This window comes from Dermacentor silvarum, chromosome 5, assembly GCF_013339745.2.
Source record: "Dermacentor silvarum isolate Dsil-2018 chromosome 5, BIME_Dsil_1.4, whole genome shotgun sequence".
Lineage (NCBI taxonomy): Eukaryota > Metazoa > Arthropoda > Arachnida > Ixodida > Ixodidae > Dermacentor > Dermacentor silvarum.
Window position 1 is genome coordinate 160,600,193 of NC_051158.1, and position 26,471 is coordinate 160,626,663.

The 26,471-nt window shown below is 49.8% G+C and overlaps 1 protein-coding gene across 4 annotated transcripts in view; it reads left to right on the plus strand.

Annotated features, from left to right (window-relative positions):
* Positions 1 to 26,471, plus strand: part of LOC119453829 (uncharacterized) — a 51,274-nt gene that overhangs the window by 24,014 nt on the left and 789 nt on the right. For all 4 annotated transcript variants that reach the window (XM_037715873.2, XM_037715874.2, XM_049668563.1 and 1 more), the window contains exon 6: positions 6,035 to 6,161. In XM_037715873.2, coding sequence (XP_037571801.1) covers positions 6,035 to 6,161 — 127 coding nt within the window. The remainder of the gene's footprint in view (positions 1 to 6,034; positions 6,162 to 26,471) is intronic.

The following is a 26,471-nucleotide window of genomic DNA, read 5'->3' on the forward strand; positions in this document are numbered from 1 at the left end:
CGGAAACAGCGTCTCAAGAGACACCAACCCCGACCTTACCTTTACGCGGGATGTGAAGAACGCGATCTGGACCTGTCTCCCAGACACTCTTGGTAGTGACCACCACATCGTCCAACTCGACATCGAGCACGCACGTCGACCGGCCAGGACTGGCACGGCAAGAATAACGGAATGGAATGGCTTCAGAACCGAGCTCGACGATCAAACTACCATATCGGACATCGACGCCTGGCTCAAACAGATCCTGGATACCGCCGAACGGTTCACAAAAATCATCCAACTTGATGACGATCACCCCGCCATAGACACTCACCTACTCCACCTCTGGGAGGCCAGAAGGGCCCTACTCAAGAGATGGAAGAGGCAGAAACTCAACACGCAACTCAAGAAAAGAATCGCCCTATTGACAGAACAGTCGCAGGAGTATGCTGAACAGCTAGCGAGACACAACTGGCGCGCCTTCTGCGATAAGCTTCAGGGCACGCTCAGTACCAAGAAAACGTGGCACCTGCTGCGCGCTCTCCTCGACAAAGGTCCCACCAAGACGCAGCAACGGCAACACATCCGTCGATTAGCACACAACTACGACGGCTCGGAGGAAGACCTACTTCACGAACTATGCAACAAGCTCCGCGGTCCCTCCCAACCAGCGACAACCCCGCCACTCAAAGAATATGAAGGCAGACCCAACGCTGACTTGGACCGGCCCTTCACACCAGCAGAGCTCCAAGCAGCCATCTCCAAGCTCACGAGAAACACGAGCCCAGGCAAGGACAGAATAGTGAACAAGCACCTACGACAGCTGCCCCAACAGGCCTTGACGGCTCTCCTCCGGTATTACAACGAGTGCTGGGACAAAGGAGAGCTGCCGGCCGCGTGGAAGCACTCGGAAGTGCTCATGATACCAAAGCCCAACAAGCCCACAGCTCTCGAGAACCTGAGACCAATCTCTCTCACTTCGTGCGTTGGTAAGCTGTTTGAGCATATGGTCCATGACCGGCTCACATCGCACCTCGAAGACAATGGGCACTATCCAGACACTATGTTCGGCTTCCGCCAGCTTCTTTCTACGCAAGACGTCTTTCTTCTCCTAAAGGATGACCTCATTGACCACCTCAGCAAGAATAACAAGTCGTGCGTCCTTGCCATCGACGTGAAGGGCGCATTTGACAATGTCAGCCACAAAGCGATACTACAAAACCTCGAGGAGACCGCCTGCGGTTCAAAGACCTACGGCTATGTCCGTAACTTCCTCACCGGCCGGACGGCCACGGTGGGGATATCCAACTTACGCAGTAAGGAATTCAAGCTGCCGAACAGGGGAACGCCGCAAGGCTCCGTCGTGTCGCCCCTCCTATTCAACGTGGCACTCCTCAAGCTCCCCCGGCTTCTCGAAAACATCCCAGGCCTGCGTCACGCCTTCTACGCGGACGACATCACGCTCTGGACGCGAGGAACGAGCACCGGAGAGCAAGAACGTTGCCTTCAAGAAGCGGTTGATGTTATCGAGCACTACCTTGATAGCTGCGGCCTCCACTGCGCACCTGAGAAATCGGAGCTACTCGTACTCAAGGCACGCACGAGGGGTAGACCTCCCACCTACGAAGCTCCAGACCCATGCGTCACGCTCAACGGGATCCAAATACCGAAGGTCGCCTCGCTTCGAGTACTCGGCTTGCACCTCCACCGAGATGGATCAGGAGTCGCCACGCTCCCACGGCTCCAACGCACAATATCCCAACTCACACACCTCGTAAGGAGAGTAGCTAATCGACGCAGTGGTCTCAAGGAGCAAGACACCCTGAGAGTCGTTCAAGCTCTACTGACAAGCAGAATAACGTACGCAACCCCGTACCTGGCTCTCAAGAATTGCGAAGTCGACAAGCTCAATGTCATCATCCGCAAAGCTACGAAGCTCGCCATGGGTCTACCACCTGTGGCATCTACCACCCGACTTCTTAAAATGGGTGCTCATAACACCTGGCAAGAGCTGGTGGAAGCCCAGAAAACCAACCAACTCGAGAGGCTGAAGCTCACGCCGACGGGCAGATCGGTCCTTGCGCGCCTCGGCTACGCAGAACGCTACATCTCCGACGCGGACCGCAAGGTCAAGATACCGCCATGCTTAAGAGAATCCCTGAGCATCGGCAAACTACCGCGCAACATGCATCCCGAGCATCATCGGGGACGCCGGCTCGCTCGAGTCGACGCCATCCGAAGACGCCACAAGCACGATCCAGATGCTCGCTACGTAGATGCGTCCAAATACCCGGGAAAAACCGCTTACGCCCTGAGTGTGGTTGACTCGAGAGGCCAAGAACTGGCATCCGCCACAGTCAGGGTGCGGAACTCGGAGACAGCGGAAGAAGCGGCGATCGCCCTCGCCACCACCACGAGCACGAACGCGGTCGCAGTCTTCACGGACTCCCAATCCGCAGTGCGCAATTACACGAGAGGCCGAATATCAGTGGAAGCAGTCAAAATTCTGCAGAAAAGAAGCACTCCGCTCCCTTACACCTGCGTCACGTGGGTACCAGGGCACGAGGGGCTCGAGGGAAACGAAGCGGCACACGCCGCGGCCCGCGACCACGTCAACCGGGCCTCTTTCGACGCCTCGCGAGACCCCCGACCGCCTGGTGACGCAACGGAAACGGAGACAATACCCCCCACGTATAAAGCCATCCTCCAACACTACCGATTGGGACGCAGGGTGTACCCGCCACCTCATCCAAAACTGACGAAAGAGGAAAGCACCGCATTCGGAAGACTGCAGAGCAATACGTACACACATGGGATCCTTATGCATCGCATCCACCCGACACTACACACATACAACTGCCCGATCTGCGCCGTGCCAGACACTCTGGCGCATTTGCTACTAGAGTGCCCGTGGCGCCCCGAAGACGCCGTTACTAAACATACAACGTCTGAAGACGTGAACCTCCTCGCCGAGACGTGGGAGGCCAAGATCTCCACCCCGGCCCTGGACGAACAACGACGTCTTGTCGCCAGAGCCCGGGATGCTATCGCGGCCAGAGGATTCCTGGAATGAGGGACCCTCCCACCTAGAGTGATCCACAGCTCAAACGCTCGGGAACACCGTCTCGAAAATTAAAGTTTATATCATCATCATCATTGTAGTCCCACAAGGGTTGAATGAACAAAAATCAACTGTATAATAAATTATGCAGATGCACCACACCGTCGCACATTGGATCTATATAAAGAAGTTAATAACATGCTATGGACACTAAATGTGATGCATACAATTGTCTTTATCGTCATTCTATGCAACGTGTAATCTCATGCAATGTTTACTTATGCACTACATTAACCACAAGCTTGCACACTATAGGTTCGTTCGATTTGCCTGCACCACTGTGAACCAGTTCACGGTGGTTCACGAGAAGTTCAGAAATTGTGCAGCTCGATTTCTGTGGTGCAGGCACAGCGCGACACTCGAAACAAATGCCAAGGTGCACAGGCGGTGCAGGCGTTATGTTATGTCCGACTAATGTGCATGGAGTGCGTAAGTTTGAGAGGTCCTGAACTGCAGATATGATCGAATTGTGGGGTGTAAATACACACCACACTTGCGTAGATACATCAGACGTGCATAAGCGGGGTTTTAACGGCGCTCGCGCCCATGTGCTGTGCCATCTGCAGTGCTGCTGCCGTGCACCTGTACGCCTGCACCAAGGCAGCACCGACAGTGGAGTGGGTGCAGCAAAATCATGAACCAGCCCTGCACCTTTTGAAACAAACGGCGTGGTTCAGCGGGCGCCATTGCTGCACCGCTGAAACGAATGGCAGGGTGCAGTACCTCGTGAACTGGTTCAGGCGGTGCAGGCGAATCGAACGTACCTTATGAGACATCAATGCAGTGATGTCATGAGGGCAAATGCAATGTTTGATGTTTGTCGAGGGAAGAACGGTGAGAAGTGCAAGCAGAAAGAAGTGTGACAGGAAAGGCAGTGGTAATTTCGACTGTTATTCGCCCGTTTCACTTCTCCGTCCTTAACGTAATGGAAACTGGTGTGCAGGCACGCTGCATGATGTGACGCATGCGCCAGTCATATAAAAGGGTTTAGTTAACGCTGGCATTTTTTATGATGTCTTCCCACAGTGCACTGTCCTCACTTCCTTTGAGTGCATTGAAGGTGCTGCACTTTCAGAATACTCGCATTCTGCAGCCGGAATTTCATCTCGTGCTGCCACCATCCACTTTACTATTAAAGCAAAGCAGGCATGTTAAAGGCATGTCGAAGTAGACTAGTATCTGAACTTGTTTTGAGCGACGCCTCGAACGTTTGCAGTCTCCCTTGCCGTCACCTGCATGATCTTCATTGTTGCAGACATTTAAACTTTTCTTTGCGTCGCTGATAAATGTGGAAACATGTTTTTCCATCACGTAGTGTTGACATTTCTGGAGTTCACAATGTGTAAAGTATAAACCGCATTCACGCGATCTTGCGCGCGACAAGCGACGCGATGGAGATGGCTGTCGTGTTCGCTCGTCGCTTATAAGTCATACCGCATGCATGCGACGAGACTGTCATACCGCATGCATGTTCCGGCTTCGCGCTATTGGCTAGTCGCTCATAGCACTTCCGAGCGACACTATCTGTTCGTGCGATGGCGCACAAAATCGCTCTCGTACTGTTTGGGCTTAATTAATGGTTGGGGCCAAACCTTACCGTTTACTTTTATTATCTTTCAAACAAAAGTGGGGGCCTACATTCTGGTGACTATGGTATTTCTGACAAAGCAGCTAGTAGTAGTCACCGAATTGTGCTACAACACTATACAATGCAAAAAGCTACCTTGTGTGAAATTTGAGCTCAATCAAACCTGAATTTTAGCCATAGCAGCTATGTATACTCCACATGCTTAATTTAAGCAACATTCAATAGAGGTACTAGTGCACTCCCAAAGGCAGAGCCGACACACTGGTGAGAGGAGGCAGTGGTAGTGAACATCACGTAGCAAAATCCAGTTAAATTGCCCGAATTGCACTTTAATTTGTGACTTGTACTTGCATTATCAGTGGCTGACTACTGCTTACAAATGATACTTTACATTATGCTTCATTGACGGCCGGTATCGTATTTTCTTAGAGGGGGGCACCAATCACTGTCCTATCTTTAAGTTTAATTAAATTGCATTAAATTTTTATTGCGCTACGTGTACATAATTGTTTTTCCTTACAATGTAATAGGTCAAGGTCATGGTTTGGCCATCTTGGAGCAAGAATTAATTCTTCTAGCTCGACCAAGAATTTTCATTCAGAGTCCCTGGAAAATCGGAGTAATTTACCTTTTTATGCCAGATTTTATAAGAGATAGGAAAGAAGGATCATTGAACTTGTGGAAGGGTAGCTTGCCCTGTCACGCCACTGCCTTGCAATATTTCTTTGCTACTATCTCGGCTACTACTAAACAACTTACAAAATCCTTGCAGTGTAACTCTACCTCATGCTGCTTTACAACTTTACGTGACTCTTCCAAAATTTCACTGGCATTTATGAAAAATTGTGAGAAATCCTGACATTCTTGCCGTTGCATCCAGTAATATAAATGTCATCCACTTGCTGTGCATGGCTAATCATGTCAAGTCATCGAGAGTTGATATAAAAAGAATGAATAATATTTAGATGGGCAGTGCTTCTGTAGTTGTTGCATTGAATTGTCAGGGTCCCTTAAGAATGCTGGGAGGCATTTTGGTGCCACTTGCACAAAGCGAGAAATTTGTAATGTACTAGGCATGCAAACAAACTGCTGGCTAGCTTATAAGTCACGACTGTGCAAAATATTAATACAAGTAGTATACGGACCAAGTTTATAGAATTGTTTGGTGCAATGTTAGGTGGAAGCCATAAAAATGCTATTTACAGTTTATCACTTCCATGTTCCTTCAGTGTCATGGTTATATCTCTACTGGTGTAGCTTAAAGCAGTTAAATAAAATGTTTGTTTTGGAGCAACATTAAGATTTTTGCTCTCGCTGAGACTGCATAGAATACTGTCCATTTCCAGGAAGGAGAAGCGTACGGGCTGTGCCAGGGGGGGGTCCAGTGGCCGAGAGTGGTCCATCCGGCTTCACAGTTTTCTGGGATCACTTCCAGCCAGCGATGACGATCAGCTCGTGGATCAGAACGTGGAGGTGAGTTTTGACTCTTCCCGTTTCAGGTGCAACCTGGTCCATCATCGGCATTTTGTTGAAAAGTGTCGAGAGTTGAAACAAGGCAGTGCAAGTGTGAAGCATTAATCGCCATATTTACAGCTGTACCCCCTTGTGGTAGTGTAGGGGCGCGCCATAAGCGCGCTCCCGATTGCAGCGCCAACACAGCGTTGCGCAAGACGCGCGAAATAAACACAGATTGCATCTCTGCGTTCGTTGTGTGCTGACGTGTGTCCCGCCGCTCGTATACAGGCGGCGTTCTATAGGCGTCGTATATCGCGACCACTATAGCTTGGTGACCCGGACGTACGTACGTGATGGCTACAAACACAAGTCCCACGTCGGCGGGCGACGGTACTCAACAGCAACCGCAGTCAACGATGAGCAACGAGAACTATTCCCTCGCCATCGACATGGAAGCAGTCTCAAACGTCCAGTTGCGTCTCCCGCCATTTTGGCCGAAGAATCCGGCAGTATGGTTTACTCAAGTGGAAGCGCTCTTCGATTTGCGCCGCATCACTGCACAGCGCGCGAAGTACCGTCATGTCGTCTCTACACTACCATCTGAAGTTGGGGACGAATTCGACGACGTGCTGAGCCTTCCACACGCAACGCTACCATACGACCATTTCAAGACCATTGTTCTGACGCGCAAAACGGTTTCGGAATGCAGCCGCTTGCAGCAACTTCTCAACACGAAGAAGCTGGGAGACCGACGACCATCTCAGCTGTTGCACCGAATGCGCCAGCTACTCGGCGACAGCATGCAAGATTCCGAGAGTCCTCTACTTCGTGAGTTGTTTCTGCAGCGTCTGCCACAAAACCTTGTTCCTGTCCTAGCTGCTGCAGGCGACATGCCGTTGTAGAAGCTAGCCGAGCTCGCAGATCGCGTTGCAGAATACTCCCGCGCTGGCCCCACGGTTGCGGCAGCGACTGCCGTGGCACCAGATACCCAAACGCGGCACTCTCGCATCGAACGACTCGAAAAAAAAAATAGAGCAGCTCGCTCCCTCCATCGCCGCGATGCGGACTTCGACCCGTGGTCGCTTTCACGGCAGCTCACGTTCTCGTTCCCGCACTAGAAGCAATGGTGACGGCTACTGCTGGTATCATGTCCGTTTCGGCACCAACGCTAGGAAGTGTCGAGAGCCTTGTGGCTGGCAGGAAAACACGAACGCGAGTCGCTAATGGCGGCGAGTGACTCGCTTGACCCCACAGCGAAACGCAGCCGCCTGCTATACGTATCAGACAAAATAACGGGACATCGTTTTCTGGTCGACACTGGCGCTCAGGTGAGCGTTATCCCTGCCTCACGTCAAGATCGACAACGCTCTGAAAAAACTGTGTCGTTACAAGCTGTAAATAGTTCCACAATCGCCACATTTGGACAGCGTTCGCTCACCATCGACTTAGGACTGCGCCGCACATTTAGAGGGATATTCATCGTCGCTGATGTGCGCTTCGCTATACTTGGAGTGGACTTTCTTAACAACTTCGGCCTGAACGTGGACATCCGCTCACGTCGCCTTGTGGACTGTACGACCAGTTTGTCTGTGCAGGCAATCCTTGCACCTGAGTCGAGCCCTGTGCAAAGGGCTCCGAACTTACAAGCACGCTCGTTTGGCTCAATTCTGTTTGATTTTCCTGAACTTACAAAGCCCAACAACTTAGAACTACCGGTGCGACACATAGTCACGCACCACATCATCACAACCGGACCTCCCGTGTTCAGCAAACCACGACGCCTCGCGGGTGACCGCCTTTCCACAGCACGCAGGGAATTTGAACATATGCTGCAACTTGGCATCATTCACCCATCGTCAAGCAGCTGGTCATCCGCCCTGCACATGGTTCCGAAGCCTGACCCAGGTGACTGGCGCCCCTGTGGTGACTATCGTGCCCTGAACGCGCGCACTCTCCCTGATCGGTATCCACTTCCCCATATTCACGACTTCGCCGCCACACTAGCTGGTACGACCATATTCAGCAAGATCGACTTGGTCAAAGCTTACCACCACATTCCTGTTGAGCCATCTGACATACCAAAAACTGCCATTGCGACACCTTTTGGCCTCTTTGAGTACATCCGCATGCCTTTCGGGTTGAGGAACGCAGCCCAAACGTTCCAAAGATTCATCAGTGAGGTGACCCACGGCCTACGCTTCGTCGTCGCCTACCTCGATGACTTACTTGTGGCTAGCTCTTCACCTGAACAGCATGCCGATCATCTGCGATTGCTTTTTACACGACTCCAGGAACACGGCTTGACCATTAACACAGCAAAGTGTGTTTTTGGTGTCAACAGCATCGAATTTCTTGGCCACCTCGTCACACCTGAAGGAGTCCAGCCCCTGGACGGCAAAGTTCAAGCGCTGCGCGATTTTCCTCGTCCAACTTCTCTTCAAAAGCTGCGCGAGTTCCTAGGACTGCTGAACTTTCACCGTCGCTTTATACCTAATGTGGCTCGTATTGTCCTACCGCTGACCGATATGCTCAAGTCAACTAAAGCACTGTCAGCCCCTTTTGAGTGGACAAGTCCAGCTGACGCAACATTTGAGGAAGCTGAGAATGCTCTGGCCAACGCAACAATGCTCGTGCATCCCTTACCCAATGCACCAATGCGGCTGATCACCGATGCTTCCTCCAACGCCATTGGTGCTGTCCTTCAGCAGTTCCAGCAAAACTCGTGGTGCCCGCTAGCCTTCTTCTCCCAGAAACTAAAGCCTGCCGAAACTCGCTACAGCACATTCGACCGTGAACTTCTCGCCGTCTACCTCAGAATTCGCCATTTTCGCCACCAACTGGAAGGTAGCGTATTCCACGTGCTGACCGACCATAAGCCACTAACATTCGTTTTCCGTGAAAACCACAGTGCTTATACATCCCGGCAAATTCGGCATCTAAGTTTCATTTCGGAGTTCACCGCAGACCTAAGGTACATCGAAGGCCCCGTCAACGCTGCTGCCAACGCCCTTTCCCGCGTAAGTGTCCTAACATCTGATGCTGTGGACTTCGAGGCAATTGCAGAGGCACAGCGTAGTGACAGTGAACTTCGCGACTTGTGCGCAAGCTCTAGTTCTTTGTCGCTGTCTGATATGCAGCTGCCCTTCTCCTGTGGTACAATTGTGTGTGATGTGTCTTCTGGCTGCGCGCACCCTTTTGTGCCATCCGCATATCGTCGTCAAATCTTCACTAAGCTGCACGAAGCAAGCCACCCTGGCATCCGCGCTACTCAGCGCCTCATCACGTCTCGTTTTGTGTGGCCCGGCGTCAACAAAGATGTCCGCCGCTGGGCTCGTGAGTGCTTGCAGTGCCAACGTGCGAAGACAACACGACACACTAAATCTCCCCTTCAAACCTTCCGCTCGCCAGACTGTCGCTTTGACCATGTGCACATTGACATCGTCGGTCCACTCCCGTCATCGCGCGGAAAGCGCTACATACTCACTTGTGTGGATCGCTATACACGCTGGCCCGAGGCGTTCTCGCTTCACGACATCACGGCATCCACCGTAGTCTCATATTTTGTTGCCGGATGGATGGATCTCTCGCTTCGGCTGCCCCAGCATTGTTACTACGGACCGTGGCCGTCAGTTTGAGTCCGAAATATTCAGAACACTCACACGTATCCTCGGCGTACGGCACGTCCACACAACGGCATACCACCCCTCCCCAAATGGAATGGTCGAACGACTGCACCGACAGTTGAAGGCTGCACTCATCGCTCGCAACGCCCAAACTTCATGGGTTGACGAGCTTCCCCTCGTGATGCTCGGCATACGCTCGGCGATTAAAGAAGACCTCGGGTGCACTGCAGCTGAAATGGTGTATGGCACCTCCCTTCGCCTCCCCGGTGAATTCTTCGCCCCGGCTCCTGCCCCCGACCTGTCACCACCAGACTACATCGAGCGGCTTCGGCACCTGTGTCAACGTCTGCGACCAACGCCCGCAAGACAACCGTCCAACTGCAATGTCATCGTAAGCAGAGACCTTGCTTCATCAAGTCACGTCTTTGTGCGACGCGAAGACATCCGGCCATCTCTTACGGCACCGTACGAAGGCCCTTTCAAGGTGCTTGGGCGTACCGGCAAGACCTTCACTGTGACAGTAAACAGCCGCACGGACGTTGTAGCAATCGACCGCGTAAAACCTGCGTACATGCCGAACTCATCTGTTTCGGTTTCGCTTCCCGAGAGTTAAACGGTTGAATTGGCGCAAAACGCACCTAATGAAACATCCTTGTCTTCCATGGGGGGAGCCTTGTAGGGGCGCGCCATAAGCGCGCTCCCGATTGCAGCGCCAACACAGCGTTGCGCAAGACGCGCGAAATAAACACAGACTGCATCTCTGCGTTCGTTGTGTGCTGACGTGCGTCCCGCCACTCGTATATAGGCGGTGTTCTATAGGCGTCGTATATCGCGACCACTATAGGTAGTATTGGCAGAAACTTTGCATTCATGGTTCTTGCAAGGAGGGCAGTGTCACTGCTGTACACATAGATCTTCCACTCTAATTCTCACATGATAAAAAAAATTAATGAACATTTCGTTCACTGTAACATCCAACTAAATATCTACACAGCCCCTATGACTGCTTCATCTGGGCTATATAGCAGAAATGGTAGTTTTAGGTGTGAACAAGTCTACAAGTGTACATAAACCTGCATGCTTTCAGTACAGATGAAGAGTTAATCATAGAAAACATCGGTGTGCAAATGAACACATTGTAATGCTACGGGATGAATAGGAAGTTAAGTAGAAAAATACCAATTGTACGTAGCTCATACAGATGGGTCCACTGTTAGAGAGAACACGTGAGTGCGTGGCTCATGCTCCGTGCAGTGCCATGTACGAGAAGGCAGCAAAAACCAAGCACATGCGAAGGACGATGCAGGGTCGATGCATGTCATGCATCTTCTGCTATCAAAGCACCTCATCGCTTTGCTTGCGCACGGCCACCCTGCTGTGCAATCACACATCACGAGAACAACATTTAATTTCGTGCCCTACCACACGTGAGACGTATAAAAGTACATTTGCTTCTACTGCAGTGTCGTAGAATGCGAATAAACAGCAGGAGAAATATTTAGTTCCGGAGATGGTATTTTGCCATGCTGCGTCTCACGCGAGCATTCCATGCGAGGAAACACATTCACAACACCATCGGCAACGTGACAGACTGAGCGTAAAGTAGCCAGGCCTCACTGAAACATATTGGAGTGCGAATCGTGCTCATTTCGTTTAGTTATACACCGTGCTTCATTCACGAAATGAATGTGTTTTGGTCTGATGTGCGATAACGTCCAAACGCAAAGCTTCCACCAGAAAAACTGAGCTTGATGTCGCTAAAAATGTTCTGAAAACTCTATCATTGCTATGCTCTTAGCATCCAGATGGCTGCTAGTCAAACACATTTCACCATTTAATCACGTTCATTACTTCCGCGGTTCAAGACATGCGGCCCAGCCAAGCGACTGCATGCCGCGACAAGGCGAAACGAAGGTGTGGTTCGGCAGCAAACGACACGCAGCGTGCACCACGCCTGCACCATTTCACGCCCCGTACGTGGCACTGGGCCTCCAGAGCATGAGCCACTCACTTGCATGTCCGGGAGAACTGTGTTTCATCAAACAAAGACGACACAGCTGCACGATGTGAGCCCACACCACCGACTGCATCACAGATCATGGATGCCTTTGAGACGGTCAGGTACTGCATCGGTGCCCACGATGACAATGACGCATTGGCTCTGCTGGCAGGATGCAAGCGTCCCGTTGTGCGCCATTGCTTGCCAGGGAGCGCAAACAGGTCGAACTTAGCGATTTTTGGCATATCCCGACAACTAATTTCTGCACCAATAAAATTTTTCATGCACCTCGTCAATTTGGTTGCAGCGGTATTCAATTGTATAAGAAGCATCTCAAGTGCAATATGCTAGCAGGACAACAAAGTGCGTGAAATATAAAATTTATGAACAGAAAAAGATGTGTGGTGGTACATTGGAACCCAACTATATCAAACTTGTTTACATCGAATTACCCCATATATCGAACATTTTTGGACACCCTAATGTTACAATGTGAATATATAGCAAAAAATACGGTTACATAGAATAAAAATAGCAGCCACTATCGATATGTCGAACTTCAAGCAGCGCAAAACTACTCCAGAAGTTTACTTTCCCACACGGCGAGCGCCGTATATGCGACCGGCGACCGGGAAAGCTACCCCCGCAGGGGCGTCTGCGCAAGCAGGCGTTTGGTGAGTTGCGCCACCACGTACCTGAGCACACGGGGGTTGGACCCTCCCACGCGTAGCCGTGCGTGGCTTAGCCGTGTCTGGGGAAAGGGGGATCCTGGAGGTTGAGCTAATGTCGGGTGTTTGGACCTTTAAGGCCCCCCGGCGGAGGCAACACACCTCTTTGGCCTCTGCTTCACATAGACGGCACCCCCGGACTGACCCACCCGGGGGAAATCGGCGGTCGCCTTTTCCTGTCCCCCTCTCCGATCTTTTTCTTCTCTATATTTCTGTCCTCACTGTCCTGTCACCTCTTCTCTTCTGTTACTTCCACACTTTTCATAGGCGGCTTGGGTTAACCTTGTGTAGGTGCCCTCTCTTGGGTTTTTATATAAGGTTATAGCGGCAATGTACGGCTGGCGCCCGCAGCCTTACACGTTAAGTGCTGCAGCGTCCCCTTGTTGGACTCCGTGGTGGGTGGCTGCCATTGCTGCCGAACAACACTAAACTGTTATGGGAACGCCCGCTTTTCCTCGACTTCTTGATCGTCTCCCTCACAAGAGGGGACGCACCGATGAGATATTGAACATGTTCACGCGACCTAAAGACATTTTCCCGCGATTTCAAGTAGTGCATAGTGAAAGAACAGCAAAACTAGCAAGAACAATATCCCCATTTGTAGTTGCAAAGAGCTTGACCAACACGCTAGGCCCTGGCTACAAGGTTACCAAAATGCCAAGCGGGGACCTTCTTCTTGAACTACGTGACAAAGAACAATACAATAGACTCAGCAAACTTGTTACTTTTGGTGATGTCCCAGTTACCGTTTCACCGCATCGGTCCATGAACACAGTACGGGGAGTAGTATCAGAAGCAGACCTCATTGACTTATCTGAAACTGAACTGTTGGAAGGATGGAAGGAGCAAAACGTCACGAATGTGCAGCGCATTGTTATGAGACGGGACAACAAAGAAATCCCCACGAAACATCTGATACTTACATTTGAATTGAGCGAATTGCCACAAACCATTGAAACAGGCTACACAAAGATAGCCATCAGACCATACATACCAAATCCTAGACGATGCTACCAATGCCAAAGATTCGGCCATGGCTCGCAAAGCTGCCGTGGCAGATTGACATGTGCGAAATGTGGAACCCAAGGTCATGCCTCAGACAACTGTGAAGCGACACCTCACTGTGTAAACTGTGATGGTGAGCATCCAGCTTACTCCCGGTCTTGTCCGAACTGGAAAAAAGAAAAAGAAATTATCACTCTCAAAGTCCGTGAAAACATATCGTTTAAGGAAGCACGCAAAAGGTGCTCACCATTCCACACGACCACTTACGCTGATGCGGCGCGTCAAGGGGCAGCGTCGCAGCGGCTATTGCCACCTGCCCAGCCCGCGCGCAGCGAGCTGTCGCTTGTGGCTCCTGCCCCTAGGGTGGAAGTAGCGAAGTCTACTCCACCCAACCAGCAAACAGGCCCGGTTACCCTAGGGTTGCCGGCACCACAACGTCCCTCGGTAGCAGCCTGCGCTACGCGTAACGAACCTGCAGGCCCGCCAGCATCTCCCACGGTGGGTGCAGTCAAGGCTGCCTCACCCTCACGGGCCCCTGCTGGCGCTGGCAACAGCCGGCGCAGCTCAGGCCCAAAGGCAACCCCATCGACCTCCGGGCTGGTGGGCGCAAATGTCTCGTCCTTCGCGGCGAGACTCTCTCGCGAAACTTCTCGCTCGCAAGAGCGCGTGTCCGGCGCCTCTCAAGAGGCAATGGACACTACACCAATCCCGACGGCGCACCAAGCGCCTAAGGAGCGGCGAGGCTCCCTCGACTGCTTCAGAAAGGACAAATCCCGCGTTACAGGGCCTGGAAAGGGCTCTGTAATCTAAGCCAATACTTCCGTTTTTAGTACACACAGCACCAATTTAATTTCATTATGGATACACAAATTATACAATGGAACGTCAGAGGCCTTCTTAGGAACCTCGACGATATCCAAGAACTTCTTTACCAACACAATCCAAAAGTGCTGTGTGTACAGGAAACGCACTTAAAATCAACACATACAAACTTTCTCCGACACTATGTTACGTTTCGTAAAGACCGTGACGATGCTATCGCATCATCAGGCGGTGTTGCCATTATAATTCACAAAAGCATAGCATGTCAACATTTGCAGCTACAAACACCCCTCGAAGCAGTGGCAGTTCGACTTGTTCTTCTGAACAAACTCATCACCATTTGCTCGCTTTACATTCCCCCACATTACCACATACACAAACATGAATTTCAGTCCCTTATAGACGAATTGCCAGAACCTTATCTTGTTCTTGGCGATTTCAATGCGCACAGCAGTCTGTGGGGCGACTCTCGTATCGATGCGCGAGGTCGTCTTGTTGAAGAATTTCTTTTCTCGTCTGGTGCGTGCCTCCTGAATAAAAAGGAACCTACATTTTACTGTATTGCAAACAGAACATTTTCTTCTATTGATCTGAGCATAGCTTCCGCGTCTCTATTTTCTGAACTTAAATGGGAAGTCATCAAAAATCCTTACGGGAGCGATCATTTCCCAATACTACTTAGAACAACCAAAGAAAATGAGTCTTCACCACAAGCCCCTCGATGGAATGTTGGTACAGCCGATTGGGAGAAATTTCGAACTCTTACTAGTAGCATCTCCTGGGCTGACATCTCTTCGTTAGGAATTGAGGCTGCTGTTGAGTATTTCACTACCTTCATAATTGATGCCGCCTCTAAATGCATATCCGAAATAAGTGGTGTGGCATGCAAACGCCGTGTCCCATGGTGGAACGACGAATGTAGGAACGCACGTAAGAAACAGAACAAAGCGTGGGGGTTGTTACGTGATTCTCCTACTGCGGAGAATCTTATAAATTTTAAGAAGGTAAAGTCCGAAGGCAGGAGAACGCGCCGACACGCCAGAAGAGAGAGCTGGCAGAAGTTTTTATCAGGTATAAACTCGTATACAGATGAATCCAAAGTCTGGAACAGGGTAAATAAGGTAAGAGGACGACAAACATATTCACTCCCTTTGGTAAGCACACAGGGCAACAGCTTGGAAGACCAAGCGAACCTCCTGGGCGCACATTTTCAGCTAGTGTCCAGCTCATCGCACTATTCCGAAACGTTTAAACGATACAAGGCCAGAATAGAAGGACAGAAGCTGGAACGAAAATGCAAAAAACACGAGCCATATAACGAGCCATTCAGATTAGCTGAGCTACAGGCATCACTAAACTGCTGCAATAATTCTGCTCCAGGAGCTGACCGTGTAATATATGAAATGCTGAAGCACCTTCCCCATGAAACACAGAAAACCCTCCTTTCCCTCTACAACACTGTATGGTCTTCCGGTGAGATCCCGTCTGCCTGGAAAGAGGCCATAGTGATCCCTATCCTGAAACAGGGCAAGGATCCATCGTCTGTTTCGAGTTACCGGCCTATAGCACTAACTAGCTGTCTCTGCAAAGTCTTCGAAAAAATGATAAACCGTCGCCTACTACATTTCCTAGAATCAAACAAACTACTTGACCCATACCAGTGCGGTTTTCGCGAGGGTCGATCCACCACTGACCATTTGATACGTATTGAGGCGCAGATACGCGAAGCTTTTGTTCACAAACAGTTCTTTCTGTCTGTATTCCTAGACATGGAAAAGGCCTACGACACCACATGGCGGTTTGGGATACTGAGAGACCTCTCCCACTTTGGTATACGTGGTAATATGCTAAATGTGATTGAAAGTTATCTGCTGAATCGCACATTCCGTGTTCGAGTTGGCAATGCTTTATCGCGACCTTTTGTGCAGGAAACCGGAGTGCCGCAGGGTGGGGTGCTCAGTTGCACTCTCTTTATTATAAAAATGAATTCCTTGCGTCTATGCATCCCACGCAACATGTTTTATTCAACGTACGTCGATAATGTACAGATTGGATTTAAATCGTGCAACCTTGCCATCTGTGAGCGGCAGGTTCAGCTTGGTCTGAACAAGGTGGCTAAATGGGCAGACGAGAATGGGTTCTGCCTAAATCCACAAAAGAGCACCTGCGTCCTTTTTTCTCGAAAGAGAGGACTGTACCCCGACCCCGACATTCACCTGCAAGGACAGAGTCTACCTGTAAAAACGGAACATAAATTCTTAGGCATAATTCTTGACACAAAGCTGACATTCATACCACACCTAAAATATCTAAAAAACAAGTGCATGAAAACAATGAATATTTTAAAAGTGTTGTCACACACTACATGGGGTAGCGACAAAAAATGTCTCTTAAACTTGTATAAAAGCCTCATACGAACACGCCTAGACTACGGGGCCATAATTTATCAGTCAGCCACCCCAACCGCGTTGAAGATGCTGGACCCCATCCACCATCTAGGTATTCGCTTGTCTACAGGTGCCTTTAGGACAAGCCCTGTAGAAAGCCTTTACGTGGAATCCAATGAGTGGTCCCTCCACTTGCAGAGGACCTACACAGCTTTCATATATTTCCTTAGAGTGAACGCAAACAGTGAACATCCCTCATATTCCACCGTAAATGATTTGTCCAGCTCCCACCTCTTTCATAACCGCCCTGCAGTAAGAGAGCCCTTCCCGTTGCGTGTGAGAAGTCTGGCTGAGGAAATGGATGTCCCACTTTTTGAACATCGTCTAATGACACCCACTATACAGGTCGCACCGTGGCAGTGGCAGATTGTAGAGTGTGATTTGTCCTTTTTACATGTTACGAAGCACGCCCCCGTTGCACACATTCGAATGCACTTCCTTGAACTGCAGCATAAATACTCCTGTCCGGAATTTTACACCGATGCATCAAAGTCTCATGCTGGCGTCTCTTATGCAGCGGTTGGCCCATCATTTTCAGATGCCGACGCCCTGCACCCACAAACGAGCATTTTTACAGCAGAGGCTTATGCAATACTGTCGGCTCTTAAACATATCAAGGACTCGAAAATACCCAAAGCAATCATCTACACAGACTCGCTGAGCGTAGTAAAAGCTTTAAAATCTCTTAAAAGGCACAAAAATCCCGTAATAGTATCGCTTTATTCATTCATATGTAGTATTTATGCGTCTGGGCAGCATGTTGTGGTGTGCTGGGTGCCAGGACACCGAGACATCGAGGGAAATGTACTGGCAGACCAGCTTGCCACATCCATCGACGCAAAAGCTGGAAACACATCCATGCCCGTCCCTGTTCCCGATATGAAGCCATATCTACGTAAGAGACTTCGAGCCCACTGGCAACGTTTGTGGGACGCCCAGAGTCTAAACAAACTTCATTTAATTAAGCCTCGCTTAGGGAACTGGCCATCCACCACGAAATCTAGAAGAAATGATGTCCTATTCTGTAGGCTCAGAATAGGACACACTTACGGCACGCACAATTACTTGTTGTCTGGAGGCGAACCCCCGACCTGTACTAGATGTGGGGAGGTACTTACTGTACTTCACATCCTAGTGCAGTGTCCTCTAATAGAACCTGAAAGAAAGAAACACTTTGTTCAAGCCTATAGAGAGAACATACCCCTTCACCCAGCGATGTTTTTAGCTAATGACCCGGTATTTCAGCACGACTCAGTTTTAGCCTTTTTAAACGACATCGACATTTTGCAAGTTCTTCGCCCGAGAGATTCGTAGCAGGGTCCTCTTTCAGAGGACGCTGCTGCGACAGCATATTGAAATGCACTCTCCTCCAGGCTCTTGCTTCTAAGGGTCTCTGTGAGGCAGTAGTGCCTTGTATCGCTCACAGCTTTTTTATACCATATTCATTGCGCCCTATCACATCATTGTCATGATCTTAATTAATTTTGTATTTTACGCACCTTTAGTGCGCAGAATTTTAGGCCCCTTTACAGCCACCCTACACCTACCCACTGTCATTGATCATACCATTGCTCACTCAGTACACCACGTCTTGGCGCTCTTTGGCCATAGCTGGCCCTTGCGCCAGAAAACAACATATATCATCATCGGGAAAGCTACCTTTACCCCTCCCCACCCCCCCTCCCCCTAGACAAGGTAGTTTAGCCCAACTGCACGCGTGCGGCGCTGCTCTCACTCCTTCGGACAGCCACCCCCTAGAAAAAGTGGTTCTACTACTCTTTCTCTCTCTCTCACTCACAGCCACGTGCGCCTGCATGTGATCAGCTCGATTGCTTCAGTGTTCTGTCATTCGTGAAGTTGCAAGATTGTGTGCATAGTCACCTCCTCGGAACGCAGCGCTCGTCCGCTCCGTAAGAGATGGCTGAAGAGATCAGAAGAGTTGAACATGGAGGAAAGAAGTCGGATGTCACCACAGCATACAGCATCCCAAGAAGTACGCTGAGTACGATACTGAAAAATAAGGCCGACGTTAGGGCTAAGGCGGACAAGAGGCCAGGTGCTACCGGCGCCCAACGAGTACGCACGGCTGCATATGAAGACGTGGAGGCAGCAGTGTACAAGTGGTTCATGGATGTTAGGTCGTGAAACATCCCTATTTCTTGCCCCATAATTGAACAGAAAGCGAAGGATTTCGCTTTCCTTCTAAACAGACCCGACTTCAAAGGTGGCTCAGGTTAGCTGCAGCGTTTTAAAGAGCGTTGCAGCATTGTCGGCCGGGCTGTCACCGGTGAAAGCTGCGCCAGTGGCGCACCGACGGGGGGGGGGGGGGATTCGGGGGTTGTAACCCCCCCCCCTGAGGCCGACTTAACCCCCCCTTTTGTTTAACCCCTTTTTCTTTCCTTACGCATTTGAGTGCTGCAACTAAGATGTAAGACGCGAAATCGTCTGCACACTCGCAGAAAGCGCATTTTTTTGACAATTTCCCTTGAATAAATCGAAATTAGTGTTGTTTAGATGGTATTGGCAAACTGTCAACCCCCCCCTGGCAGAGATCCTGGGTGCGCTACTGAGCCGCACGGTGGACGTCAGCAGCGTGCAGAAGTGGATTGAAGAGAATTGGAATGACATCACGACAAGGTACCATCCCCTGATATATTTAATGCCGATGAGACTGCTTTGTTCTGGCAAATGCTGCCGAATAAAATGCTGGCGTGTCGCTTCTGACAAGTCCCACGGCGGGAAAGTTAACAAAGCCCGAATATCGGTGTTGCTCGCCACCAACGTCGATGGATCGACCAAGCTTCGACCACTCGTGATCGGAAAGAGCAAATCACCGTGGTGCCTAAAGAACGCACTTTCTGTTCCGGTGATCTACAGGCCCAAAGGGAAGGCTTGGATGACAAGCGAACTTTTTGGCAACTGGCTTAAGTCCTGGGACTATGACCTGGTAAGCAAAGGCAGAAAAATCTGCTTACTCGTTGATAATTGCTCTTCGCATCATTGTAAGGTAAGCGTCAGCAATATCGAGCTTCGTTTCCTGCCGCCGAACACAACCTCGGTGCTGCAGCCCTTAGACCAAGGCATCATTCGTGCACTGAAGGCAGGCTATAGAAAGCGCCTTGTGCAACGGACTTTGCTAAACCTTCGCACTGGCCGGGAGCTGAAAATTGACCTCCTGGGCGCTGAATGCATCATGGAATGATGTCAAAAAAGAAACAATTCAGAATTGCTTCCGTCATTGTGGACTCGGTGTTTCCGGCAAGGCTGGCACATGCTCATCCAAAAACTGCGATGAACCAATTGAGGAACTTGATGATTTGTTATGGGACTGCAGCTACAGACTTCGTCACCGTCGACGACAATGTTGCGACCACTGGAGAGCTCGCTGATGAAGACATCGTTGCCGATCTGGCTAGGGATCTTGCCAGCGACAGTAAATGCGAGGACCCAACCAGTTCACCCGCCCATGTGTTCCGATGAACTTCATGCACTGAGCATTGTTCGCCGCCACCGCGCGTCCATAGAAGGCTGTGGGCTCAGCTTTTCTGAGTCACTCGACAATGTTCAAAAGCAGGGGTTCTCAGGTACGTTCATCCCAGGGAACCCTGCTAAGCTCCATAAAGAGCCAAGGAACCCCCCCGATTTAACTGAATTATCGAGGGTATCCAGAAAACAAACAAATGCTGCACTACGTCAACACGCTTTTATTTACTCAATGAATCATCAAGTCTTGTTTCTATTTAGCACAAGACCAGTGCGGAAGCTGAAATTCTCATCTCATGACTGATTAGCGCTAGCAGCGGCGAAGGCCTCGCGACATCCTTCGCGGCACGCGTTTTCATCTGAGACGCGCTTTGCACCAACGGGCGCACATCCCGATTATTTTTTCGCCACTCAGCTGCTCGCCAACAAACTGTCTGTACATCGCGATGTAGCCGGTGCTTTTTATCTTCGACAGCTTTGCACTGAGTAAAAGCGAAACTATTGCTTGCCGCAACCGCTGTCGACGAAACCGCGGCCGCTATCGACGCGATCATGGACGGCGACCTTGCGGTTCAGAAGGCAGGCGGCTGACGCACGCACCAAGTCAAAACGAAACTACCGTTCGCTGCAAGAAGTGTGGACGAAACCGCGGCCGCTATCGACGCGATCATGGACGCCACTTTACGGTTCAGAAGGCAGGCGGCTGACAGACGCACCAAGTCAAAACGAAACTACCTTTCGCTGCAAGAAGTGTGGACGAAACTGCGGTCGCTATCGACGCTGCCATGGGAGGCAACTACGCAGTTGTGAAGGCACGCAGCCGACGCGCGCATCGAGTGAAAACGAAACTACTATTTGCCGCAACCGCTGCGGACGAAACTGCGGTGGTTATCGACGCGATCAGAGATAGCGACTACGCACTTACGGAGGCACGCGGCTAGCCGCCAACGCGGTGTTACGCGCGGCGATAAACGCAAGAATAAAGGCTTTAAAGGCACAATTAGGCACTAAGCGCTTCGGCGTTGCTGTCAGTCACGTGCCGCGTACGATTGCCGCTGAGGACCACGGTGCAAGCAGAGGACCACGGCGATGCGGACTGCGCCGCTTCGTTTCGGTTGGACGCTACGCCGTTCTTGCTCTTCTGCGGCGCGCATTTGCGATGCTCCGCGTTTTTTTTTTTTTTTCCTTCAACGTACAGTAAAACCTCGATAATTCGAAGGTCGCCGGACCGCGAAAATTCTTCGAATTATGCGGATTTTCGAATTAACCGAAATGAATAAAAAAAAGAAAACAAGCAAGAACTTGCCGCAAAAAGAAATCACCTTTATTTTCCATGTCCGAGAAAAATTTGTCAAAGTAATCACCGATGCGGGATTACTTGGCGCGCTGGTTCGCCGCCCCTAGTGCCATGCTCTCCAGCTGACTCAAAAAACGTAGCATACAAATATCACCCGCACTGCACTCAACAAAGTTGCGGACGATGTTCACGGAATCGATAACTGCCGCGAAAGCGGGCGTGGTGGTGCTTGACTCCAAAAATTTGGACTTGCTGAATATTCCGGACTTCAAAAATGCACCATCAGGGTTCCCATTGAGTTCATGCATTTTCGCACCCAATTTTTCGGACGAATTGAGACCCCAAAGTTCGATTTTGCGGACTAAATCGCTCTTTCCTAGCCGCGCTACCCAATCTTGGAAGCCGCCATGTTGGATTTTGCACTGGCTTGAATTCCAGTGACTCGCTGTATAGCCTTCAAGATTAGAACGCGCGCTATCAAGAGAGAGCTCGCGCAATCCTCCAGTCTCGGAGGCCATGCCATCGTTGTAACCATTTATTGTGGGATTTTTTTTTTTTTTTTTTTTTTTATTGCGACAGCAATTATATGGACACTTCAAGCGGATTTTCGCCGTCGGCGTCGCCGCCCTGAGGATCTATACAAAGTCCAAGGGCGATAAAATCATCGCCGCGCGCCCGCCGTATGTGCGAGTGACAGCGCGCGGGGGACGCGCGCTTTCATGGAGAGCGAACGCACGGCGGAGGCGACTTCCACCCTCGTGTGAAAGGCCGTGGGGGTGGGGGGCGACTTCTACTCTTCTAACAACTGCGTACTTAGCGCCGGAGCGGTTTCTCGCGCGCAGCGTATCTTGAAAGCGATCTCCAGACGGCTCTGACCTTTCGTATGGGCTGTGCTCTTGCCGCTCGCAGCCATAGACCGCACGAACCTTCGCTCGCTGTGGGCTGCGGCGGCCGCGCTCGCTCGTGCGCGCTGACACCACGCGTGTTATTTCGGTGAGTTTTTTTTGTTTTTTTTTCTCTCAAGTTTCGGTTGCTATTTTGAACGTGGCGTGTACACCGAGCAGGTGTTTTGGAGACCAATGTCTCAGTGATCGGCGCTACCTCCTGTACCTTCGCGAGAGCTAAGCGGTGCGAAGCTCGTTTCTTTTATCTCCATGGCGAACTCCGTTGGCGGAGATCGCCAACGCGGTGGCGTTCGTGTCGACTGTACACGGAGACGACGTCATTGCTGCGCAAATCCAAGCAAGTCGATCCTCTCCAAGCGTAGTATGAGGCAGGGCATTATTAAAGATTTTTTTTAAAGCCGCACTAATGACTTTTTTTTCGGCCGAACGAGTTTTCCGGACTATTTTTCAGTCCCCACGAGCTCGGAAAATCGGTTGGCGACTGTACGGAGCGCCCTAACCTAACCGCCGCACGTTGCTACTAGCCGGAAACTTCGAATTATCCGAATAGAGCCGCGCGGGCCATTCAAATTATCCGGTAGAATTTGCATTGAGAATGACGGGACCGCTCAGATTCTTCGAATTAACCGAAATTTCGAATTAACCGAGTTCGAATTATCGAGGTTTTACTGTATAGGTCAGTGCGCACGCTATCGGCACGTACCCTATCTACAAATAGGAGAAAGGTGCATGGTGGTAAGTTACGGCCTCCGAGATTCAAGTGCGAAAGCTTAGGCGCACTGCCCGTTCTCAGAGGTTGGGTGGCTACAAGCTGCTTGCGTATTTATTGCGCAGTACGCGCGTTGCTGTTACGCACTGTGATGTGCCTTTTGACACTCGGGCATGGGTAATGGAGGTTCTTTGGATCAAGCGCACCTCGTGTTCGCCGTTGTAGACACTTGTCGAGAGCGGGACCAGGGAAAATTTATCAGTGGCTCGCGGAACCCCGAGCAGGGGCCTGCGGAACCCGTAGGTTCCGCGGAACCCACTTTGAGAACCCATGTTCAAAAGTGTAACAGGTGTATTCAGAAAGAAACCTAACTCTTGAAATAGCGCGCCAACCGGCAAAGGGAGTGCACTGCGGCTACTGAGCACATGTAGCGGCAGGTTTAGACAACAAACTGCCATTTGCCACGTTTCACTCTGACCGTTAGTTGGCGAGCTACAGCCGCTGAAATGAGCACACGAACAAGCTGTTCTTCGGATTGGTGCCGAAGTGACAATGTAGGAATTGGAAGAACAGTGTGTGTGTATGTGAAGTTCTGCTACAAACTTGGGAAAACTTTCACAGAGACATTTCTGTTGCTTAGTAGCACACGGGGAGGACTGTATGAGTCGCATGCAGTGCTATGATTGGTTCAAGCGTTTCGAAGATGGAAGAATGTCGGTCGGGTGACGATCCCAAGCATGGACGACCTTCCACATCCACAGATGACCGCGTCGAGAGAGTTCGAACTGTGATTCGTGGAAATCGTCGTTTGACTGTTCGAGAAGTCGCTGACGAAGTGGGTATCAGCGTAGGAATATGTCATGAAATTTTGAGTGACAAACTTGGGATGCGTCGTGTCAGTGCAAAATTCGTGCTACGTTTGTTGACCGACGAACAGAAGCAGACCCAGGTTCAAATCAGCCAGGAACTGCTCGCCGCTGCCAATGACGATGAAAATTTTCTTAAGAACATCATAACAGGTGATAAAACATGGGTTTATGGCTATGATGTGGAAACAAAAGTGCAGTCATCGCAGTGGGTGGCCAAAGGTTCTCATTAAAAAAAAGCACGCACAAGTCGGTCAAAAATGAAGGTGATGTTGGTTATGTTTTTTGACTGCAAAGGCATTGTTTATAAGGAATTTGTGCCACATGGTCAGGTGGTAAACAAAGAAGTTTACCAGGGAATCCTAGCACGTTTGAGAGATTCTGTGCGCAGTAAGAGGCCTGAATTGTGTGACAATCGGGCTTGGATGTTGCATCACGACAATGCCCCAGCTCACGCGTCACTCCTTGTCCCCAGCTACTTAGCGATACACCACACTCCTGTTGTGCCCACCCACCATATTCTCTGGACCTAGCCCCAGCAGACTTTTTTCTATTCCCCAAGCTGAAAACCACCTTGAAAGGACGTCGTTTCCAAACCGTAGAGGAGATCCAGGACAATGCGAGAAGAGACTTGCGCACCATTCCGGAAAGTGCATTCCAGGAGGCTTTCCAAAAATGGAAGAAAAGATGCGAAGCATGCATTGCCAGTAGAGGGGACTACTTTGAAGGGGACAGCACTTAAAATGTTGTACCATAAGCAGTAAAGGTTCTATAACAAAAGTTCGGTTTCTTTTTGAACACACCTTGTATGCTCAACAATGCTTTAAAAATGAAAAAGCAGAAGATCGGCGACTATTTCTCGTGCTAATATGCCCGCCGCACATGTAATTAGGAAGTAAAGAACACTTTTTTAATGAGGTGCATTTTGTACATTGTCAAATTCTTTAAATGTTCTATATCGAATCACTCGATATATCGAACTAATTCCAGTTTTTTGGTGAGTTCGATATATGCGGGTTTGACTGCAATTTGTAATCTGGAAGCGGTTTTAGCCACAAGTAGTACTGCTCCAATTCATTTTACTTGGCTGCTGCTATGACTATCTTCTTACATTTTCACTGCCATTGTTGTCATCGTATTTTCAGCAGTGCATGCTCGTCTGTTTTTTTTTTTTTTTAATTACTGTATTTGTATTGAAACCAGTATTCATTCTCACAGGATGCACTTTGGCTTTCAATTTTTTTTTTTTGTATTCCACTTGTCTTCGTTAATGAAGCAGTGCCACTTTATACTTTTGTTACTTAAATTCCGGCTGATTATTTTTCAGTTTTTTTTTATTCCAACTGAAGCTGCAGGCTGGGTCAGAAGTGTATTTATTGAAATCTTTAAATTGGCCCCCACTGGATAAATTGAACTTGACTGGTCGGCACGAATGTACCTGACCCAAATGGTAATTCCAGTCATGGCCCCAATGGCTGCAGTGTCTGTCTTGGTGGTAGGGAATAGCGAGTGCATCGAAGTCGCACTACTCTTCATAAAAATTTATATTTTTCGCTGGCCCCTAGAAATATTTTTCAAGCAAAAACAACAGCTCTCAATAAAGAATGACTGCATTTTCTCGCGAAAAGACGATTACCATATTTGCCTGTTTCCAATATGTTCATCTTTTTACAGACAAACTCTGCTTGAAAATTTTCTACACAGAGTAGTTGGCCAGGTTAACTTAAAACCCACACCACCTTGCTGTCAGAGCCTGCATCGTAGCCATTGTCATCGCAAGACAGTGACAAAACAGGTCCCCCACGCACAGGCTGTGCACCACTTTCAACCTGCAATTACAAAAGCTTGTTCAAAAATTACTCATTTTACTTGCTAAGCTAGTAGCAGCCAAGTTGCATCAAGTGCATTCGATATCTTTTCTGGTGTTTAGGCGAGATATACACAAGCGCTCTGCCATCTCATCTGATCTCCATTGTTTTTTTAAGTTCCTGTGCTAAACACTAGAAAAGATCCCGTGCCAACAAGGCCAAAACTCTACGCTCAACAGGGATTGGTGAGTGCCTGGCTTCGGCTGCACTGGCAGTTCGTGCGGTTAAGTGCATACGCAGCCTGCGTGTCTTATCTTGGAGGTAATCTGTGGCGAGTGCAAAGTTTGGGCAAGCCACGGTGGCTGATGGCTTCATGTGTGCTGTTTTCCACGTGCCTAGTGTTGACAGTCACGTAATTTTGATTTTCGCGAAGTATGAAGTGAAAGGCGGCACAGAGCGTTCGCTAGCCGCTGCTGCCGCTCTTCATCACGCCGGCATTGAGTGTTATCTGTTCGTGTGTGTCTGTGTACATGTGACACCACGCTTGTTAATTTAATTCGTAAGTGAATGTGTAATGCATTTTATGCAGCCAATCAAGCTACAAGCCTTACTTTGCTTAGTAGTCAAGTATACTTT